Genomic DNA, 7,625 nt, shown 5'->3' with positions numbered 1-7,625 from the left:
TAGAGCTGAAAAAGTTTGCCATGCATGCCATAGCGACGACTATCCGTGATGGCGTAGATGACCAGAAGAAGACCATGGTTTCAACAGCCATTCGTTCTTTGTTACTGCGTACCTACCACTTCCCTCGTTTTATTTAATATTAGTATTTTTTCTTTCTTTCTTGGCTATTCCTTGTCCAATTTCTCCACGATGCACTCCGCGAAGATCGCCCTGGCTCGACTCGTGGACATGAACTCTATCAGATGAAGACAAGAGTTCCGCTAGGCAAGATTGTCACCGCTGCAGCTGATTCCGAATGTGGCTCGTTCTTGAAGATGAGTAGTGTCCTCGAGGCTGATAGTTGAAAGCAGATCAAGTACCTCGGTACGTGTATCATTGCTGCTTGTGTTTGCGTAGATAGAAAGGGCGTGACTGAAATCTTCTGGCACATTGGCTTTATACTCCATAGCATCTTCCTCGATACTGTCGAGTATTGTCAAGTTGGTGTCTCCAATAGTGCCGTTGATAACCTCCCCGAAAATGTGATAACACGCCCATAAAGCATCGCCGAATCTCTTCTCATGAATAGCAGCGACATATCTGCTGGCCCAAGACTCAGCCAGCCCTAAGCCCTCATTTACATTATTAAGAACACGATTGATGGGAATGTCGAGAAATAAGGGTTCGTTGGGTTCGGTGTATTTCGTGCCGGTAGCTAGGCCGTCGCCGTTGCTCAACCCAAAAAGGAAGAAGCTCAGAAGGAAATGAAATATCATCATGCTTCCAGGCTTGAATGTCTTAAGAGAATGACAAGGATGGTTTATGAGGCTTTGTGTCGAAGACGTTTAACCTGAGCCGTGATGTTTTGATCTTATCAGGTAGATCAACCGAAGGGGACCTTTTATATCCCAAACAGGATCAAAACAGCCAATTTCTCTTAGACTTTCTTAGCTAACATGGTTTATATTGGTCGTGAATCAGTTATCACGGCACGGTGAACACGGCCTGGTGGATACTTCCTAAGCTATTACGAGATCAGCGTGCCTCGCACTAACACTCTGTTTGCATGAATGACCTGTTTCTGGGCAAGCATATGGGTCGATATGTGTATTGCTATGGCACACCTGTATTGGTAGATGCATGGTCACAGCGTTCGTAATCTTCTTAAACCAGCACTGCTCATGACAACTAATTAAGTATGCGGAGATCTTGCATAATAGCTTACAGAAATAACATGTAAATACGAGAGTCTCAGTCAAGATGTAAGAAATCGGGCCCAACGGCTTCAGTTCGTTAAAATCTTGCTATACCACAGTGGAGTGCAAAAGTACTTGACCACAGTGTTTTGCTTCGCAGCAGCAGGTCGATTTTGTGGTTGAAAAGGAAGCCAAGCAAAAGATTTGAAAACCACTAGCAGCTCTATCTTTGGTTTCTAGGTCAGAGGAATATGAGACTGCGAGTAAAAGATACTTCTCTTCCAAAAGGAAACAGGAAACGTGTTATTATTAGTTGGGCACGTCCAAATCGGGCACGCTGGAGGAGATCAGCCTACGATAGTTACTTAGGTCCCACAAAGCGAAACCGAATATTGAACTAATGAAACATGATTGGGATATGGTCTATGGAAGTTTAGTATATTGCTTGGAGTGAAAAATTGAAGTTTCATGCAGCAGAAGTGTATCAACCTATACCAAGGTGAACCGCAGTTCTCATGACTCTTAAGCTGTTTGTAGTTCGGATCAAGCTCGCGGCTGAACAAATTGACAGATTGAAAAGGCTCTAGAGGCCGTCAACAAGCTCTATACCACTAAGATCTTCCTTGTCAATACGCAAGATTATCTCGATCACCTCGGGGTGTGTGTCTGCACTGTTCATTCTATCTGTGTAGAAAGCCACAGCCGCAGCATAATCTTCTGGTGCAAATTTCTTGTATCCCATTGCATCCTCTGTGATGCTCTCAAGCACAGTCAATTTCTCAATCATACCATTTATCACATTTCCAAAGATATGGTAGCGTGCCCATATCGCATCGCCGAACCTTCCGTCGTGGACAGCATCGATGTACGAGGTGGCCCAGGGCTCAACAGCGGGTATTCCTACGTCGTGGAGAACCCGTTGCACGGAGATATAGAGAAACAATCCCTCCGGGGCCTGGGCGTCGCTCAGACTCATAGCTATACGCAGGTTATTGTTACTGCCTATCACGGAGCAAAACGAAGCAAAGTTTGGCATAAATGCCTGTTCGTGTTCTTTATATTAAATAGTGGTGTAAGATTGATTGGTTAAATGCTGAGTTTTTGTATAAAACTAAGAGCATAAGAAGGGTAGCCCGGAACATCTAAAGTGGGTGTACCTGAGTTGGGATTCGTGCCGCTTGCTCACGTCACGACCTAACTTAGCACTTTAGAATCGTCACAGGGTCGGCTATACCCCACACTACGTCATCAGCGTTCATTAGTCACTTATTTTATCACGTTTTGCCCCATTATGACCGACTTGGTTCGCTTCCATGAATTTTGCCTCTACCCAGTCCTCTTACGTTCTTAATGATGTGTCCATTATCTTCTCGTCCAGCTCCATCTCTCGATGACAACGGATTGCTTTCGAGTGTCTCCAGATGTCGTAGCCTTCTACCAGGTCCAGTATCGAGTTCTGAGGGCCCCACCTCTGGTTCCGACCAAGGACCATCTCTACCATCCCTCCGTCCCCGAGCCAACCTGACAAAGATCGCCTGCGAATCGTGTCGGAAACGAAAGGCCAAGGTACGCGTGGAGTTTCACATATCCATGTTTCTTCTAGAAATCCGACAATTTTGACCCGCTAACTCGCCATCTCTCCCACGCAGTGCTATGGCGAACGTCCGACATGCACGGGTTGTATCAACAGAGGTGTCCAATGTCATTACCAGGCCTCAGACCAGGACCAGCATGTCCTAAAGCGGAAGTACGATGAGATAAAAAAAAAAGCCAATACCTACGAACAACTCTACCACCTCCTGACATGTCTGCCGGAGCGGGACGCCCAGGGCATCCTCCGCAGACTTCGCGAGGGCGCCGACGTCGCCACAGCCACGCAACAGGTGAAAGACGGCGACCTTCCGCTACAGCCAGCATGGTCGCCAGAGAAACGACTTCATTATGAGTTCCCTTATTCCTCTTCTATGCCGGTTGCTCTGTTATCACCGGACAACCCGTATCTCGGCTCACCAGTATTCGAAATTACGTCCTACGCTCTGCCGCAGTCAACAGAGCAAACAGAGGTTTGGGCAAGCCAGTCCGAGACCATTTACATGACGCCGTATAACGCAGCAGAACTGATGGACCCTTACATACCGAACATTCAAGTTTCCAAGTGGACATCGATTGAGACAGACGATGAGTTGCTGCGAGCACTCTTGCGAGCGTACTTTCTCAATAATTATACGAATTACACTTGTTTTCATAAAGACATCTTCCTCCAGGCCATGAGAGACGGCGATACTCGATTTTGCTCTCCTTTACTCGTCAACGCCGTCCTTGCTGAAGCTTGTGTAGGTCACGAGAATGCAACAACACGGGGATCTGCTAAATCTCTCTCTCTCTCAGCATAGCTATCGTGGAGCCACCCACCGTGCCCAGTTTTGGAGACCAGAGACTCTAGGCTATAGGTTCCTCGCAGAGGCGAAACGACTCTGGGAGCTAGAGAGCGGTAAGGTCAAGCTCACCACTCTGCATGCCGCAATGGTGTTACATGTTATCTACGCCATTAATGGGATGGATCAGGTCGGCGTATCTTATCTCATACAGTCGGTTCTATTGGCACAGGGCCTGAAGCTTTTTGCACCGGAGCAGACGGAAGGGAGAACGAGGACTGCCCGTGTATTTACTGCTTGGGCCCTATATCGCTGGCAATCGTGGGTCTTCTTGCTCCATGTTCTACACACTCTGGAGGAGAGGCTGATGAATAGGCGATAGATTGCAGGCCTTCCATAACTTTAGGGCTCCCCTGATCAGAGAACCTCCAGCGACGCCTATGCCAGACCTAGACGAGGAACCCTCGTGGTATGGGGAACTCTGGTTAAGATACCCGCCCAGTTCGACACTTGTACCAATGCACTTTGGATATGTCTATCGAGCTCAAACGGAACTACGCAGTATTGCAAATGGTATTGCCTGTATCATATTCGAGGGCCAAAAAACAGCTCGGAGTTTGCCAGCAAGCGACCTTGCTCGTTTTCAAAAGGCACTCGACGACTGGTACAATGCTCTCCCAGAACCTATCAATTCGCACAAGGCAGTGCTACCGTGTCAGCTCATAATGCAGTAAGTTTCAAAACGACAATATGACTACATTACGCGGGCCTTGAGGTTAACATATAGGCAGCATGGAGTACTGTGTTTTGCTTTTCAAAATCTCCCAAATGATGCTAGAAAAGACGAAGCCACGCATATCAACAAGTGTTGAAGCAGTCAATAATGACACTCGACCTTACAAATCTGTTGCATACGCTTTAAGATGTCTCGAAACTGTACTTCGTCTCTACTACCTACGCCACAGCTTCGAGCACAGCGACACATACCTGACCTACTTCCTCTCCATCCTAGCAAATACGACCATCGAGAACATGAATAGCGACTCAGTATCCCCGGATGTGGAAACTCTCAAAATCCTACGCGCAACACTTATCCTCGCTGTCAAAGGCCTCTACGACCAAGGCCAGCATGTATACGTCTCGTCCGCCATGTGCCGGCTGATGCGGGACCGCATGACGAAGGAAGACATGAACGGGCTGAGGCGACACACGACGTGGAAGGACGATCAACCGCTAGTCCCATACTACTTTAGATCGACGTTTCCGGTGACAATAGTGATGCTGGATGAGGATTGGCAGATGGAGACGGTGCAGAACCTGGCTAAGAAGTATGATCAGTTGGCACTCGAGGCGAATAAGAGTGAGAGTAGCGTGGCCATCACACCGGATAGGGGGTCCGAGTAGGCTGGTTGAAAGCTAGTAATTGTTGGACTTGTCCTCCTATTTAATGAACCTGGTAACTTTATATTGTGTTTGTTTCCTGTCTGATGGAAACTTTGAAGCTCGTGATGGCATGGGTTATGTTGCCAGCCCGTCAGGTACAGGCCATCTCGGGTCAATGGATGAAAAACCGTGAGAGAACTGTGGATTGCAATCATTCCGCCGCCAATATCATTGAACTTGGGACTGAATCACAAAAGGTTGCATTTATTTTTTAAGGTCTCGATATTCTACTGCGTCAACAAATTTCTCATAGACCGCTGGCTTGCGGCTCAGCTCTGTGTTAGACCGGGTTGAGTACCGAACTTGGATCGTGCCCTGGGAACTATGCGGAAGGGCCCTATGTACCTCAGCCCGGGAGCAACCGTCTCGTTTCATCCTGCGCACTGTATCTTCCTCTGCTGGCGTCCGCTTATCACAAGGTGATTTTGCAGCCCCCGAATGAAGCTTTGGGCGGTCTTCTGCCTTTCTCAGGCCTTGATGCTGATCTGCTAGCAGGCGAACGACTTGCGCAAAGGGCCACTCAAAGAAACGTCGTCCTGCCGTTTTCGGTAATACGCTTCATTAAAACAATCCCGAGTGGCCTAACCCTAATGGCCCCTACATCCTAGCCCGTTTGTCCCGAGACAGGTCGTGAGATACGCAAGCAAGCTTTCCTCCATTCAGGTACCCTCCCGCATTTTTAGACACCAGTTCGGGACTACCCACACAACCTCTGCGATCACTGAGAGTACAGCCGTTCTAATCCCGGAAACGGCTTTGGAACCTTTGATACCACATGCGCCGTCTGCGCGATGTCAATCATACGTATGAGCGCCCCTCGGAATAATCGCTACCACCCGCCAAACACCTCTTGTTGCGTCGAGCAATCGAACTGTAATAACTTTAAGAATTTCCGGATTTTCTATATCACGAGCTACCTGAGCTGTGCAAGACTGATGTTGACATGACGCAAAAACCAAGGCTCGGATGATTTGGCCCTGCTGCAGCCTAGGATTCGCCAAGTTATCACCACAGCCATCCACGAAACCAAAAGTGACATCATAGCCGGAGGGTAACCTCCGGCGTTCCAGTCTCGTGGTCCTATTGGATACCCCTTCTGGAGGCCAGACCACTCTCCTTGGAAAAACACGATTTCGTTTCAGGGGGCAACGCTACTTCACTCTGCGGGGCGAAATTGAATCAGGATCGCTTGTGATATCTTTCTCCCCATGTGAAAACCCTCAGCGCGCCTGCAATCCCGTCCATGCTTCTTATGTCGAGTAAATACCGGCCGCTGCTTCCCAACACTACACCTGCATCGAGTTCAACAGAAGATACCTCCGGCTCTCGGTCTCAATCTTCGCTTTCAGGCCTTGTCCAGATCCCCCGAACGGGAATTCGTGCGGCCTGCGAATCCTGTCGAAAGAAGAAGACGCGAGTAAGACCTTCCTCAACTTGGTTGTTGATTCTATTCAGGAAATCATCCAAATTACCGCGAGTGCAGTGCGATGGCGGCCGGCCTATGTGTAATCGCTGCATTGAAACCACCACAGAGTGCATCTACCGCACCGATGAGGAGGAAAAGAAGGTATCAGCCCTGGAAAGGCGCAATGGCGAGGTGATCGCGGAGTTGGAACAGCTGCGCGAGCTATACGGCATGATACATTCACGGTCGACTGAGGAGGCACAAGAGATCTTCAACCGCATACGGACGAACAATGATCCCGTCGACGTCTTGCAGATGGTCAAGGCCTCAGATCTACTGCTACAAGGGACTTCGCTCGAAGAAACAGGCATGGAGACACAGACCAGGCGGGAACGGACTACCAAGTGAGGCGAAGCACTTCATCGTGAGAGAAAACCCGGCCCACAGAAGATATTCGTATTCTCATCCGAGTGCCAGAAGAGCATCAGGGATGGGCAAATCTCTGGCCAACTACGGCCTGCGTGAGGCTACCTGCAAGACGCTGGATCTATCACTTATCGACATCCCGGATATCCACCCTACAGCGTCGGGCTTCGCCATATGGTCTCGAAACAAAATGATCCGATAAAGGATCTTAGCCAAGGAGCAGGAACTAGGACACTGTCTCAAGGCTACTAAGGTTGAACTACCGACAAAATGGTTCGAGATTTTAAAAAGAAGGACAAGATCGATCCGCCCTTGGCTCAGGAGAGATACCCTTTACAAGTATCACGATATTCGCGACTCATCGAAAAGAAGAGGCCAGTGCCACCACGGCATAATCTAGGATGCCAAGGCTACTACTCTAGTGGGACAAAGAATGGAATCAATTGCCTACTTTCATCTTAGATTACGTCTAAAGTCCCCCAATTCTCATAAAGACGACGTCCCTTCTAACGTGCTAGAAGAGATGGCCACCACGGCGCAAGTCCGTCCCGGGGATCGCTTAGTCCAAGCGAGATCACCTCTAACAACGTGCTAAGTGCATCCCATCCTGCAGCACAAGAGCACTTTTTCTTTTTCTTACTTTTATCTAAGTTCACTATCGGTAACGGGGTCCGATGGTTCCCCGAACGAAGTATAAAATCTTGCATGTGGTGTTGGAGGTTCCAGAGGCGGGGAAAGCTGCCCCCGGGAATAGAACGGTTGCACCAGTCGTGATCGCAGAGAGGGGTAGTAGCCCGGAAC

General features: G+C 48.8%; 2 protein-coding genes across 2 annotated transcripts; one reads left to right on the top strand and one right to left on the bottom strand.

The window, feature by feature from the left end:
* Positions 1–1,758: 1,758 nt before the first annotated feature.
* Positions 1,759–2,151, bottom strand: NCS54_00320800 (Hypothetical protein; the record flags this gene model as incomplete). Its single annotated transcript, XM_053148789.1, has 1 exon — positions 1,759–2,151. One exon carries the CDS (start codon positions 2,149–2,151, stop codon positions 1,759–1,761), a length of 393 nt encoding a protein of 130 aa, XP_053004764.1.
* A 374-nt stretch (positions 2,152–2,525) lies between these two features.
* NCS54_00320700 (Zn(2)-C6 fungal-type domain-containing protein) lies at positions 2,526–4,954 on the top strand (the record flags this gene model as incomplete). The annotated part of the gene is made up of 5 exons (XM_053148788.1): positions 2,526–2,741; positions 2,825–3,508; positions 3,564–3,871; positions 3,933–4,280; positions 4,342–4,954. 5 exons carry the CDS (start codon positions 2,526–2,528, stop codon positions 4,952–4,954), a joined length of 2,169 nt encoding a protein of 722 aa, XP_053004763.1.
* Between the last annotated feature and the right edge of the window lie 2,671 nt (positions 4,955–7,625).

Source organism: Fusarium falciforme, chromosome 2 (assembly GCF_026873545.1).
Source record: "Fusarium falciforme chromosome 2, complete sequence".
Classification (NCBI taxonomy): domain Eukaryota; kingdom Fungi; phylum Ascomycota; class Sordariomycetes; order Hypocreales; family Nectriaceae; genus Fusarium; species Fusarium falciforme.
The sequence above is the reverse complement of the archived record's forward strand: the minus strand, read 5'-3'. Positions and strand labels throughout refer to the sequence as shown.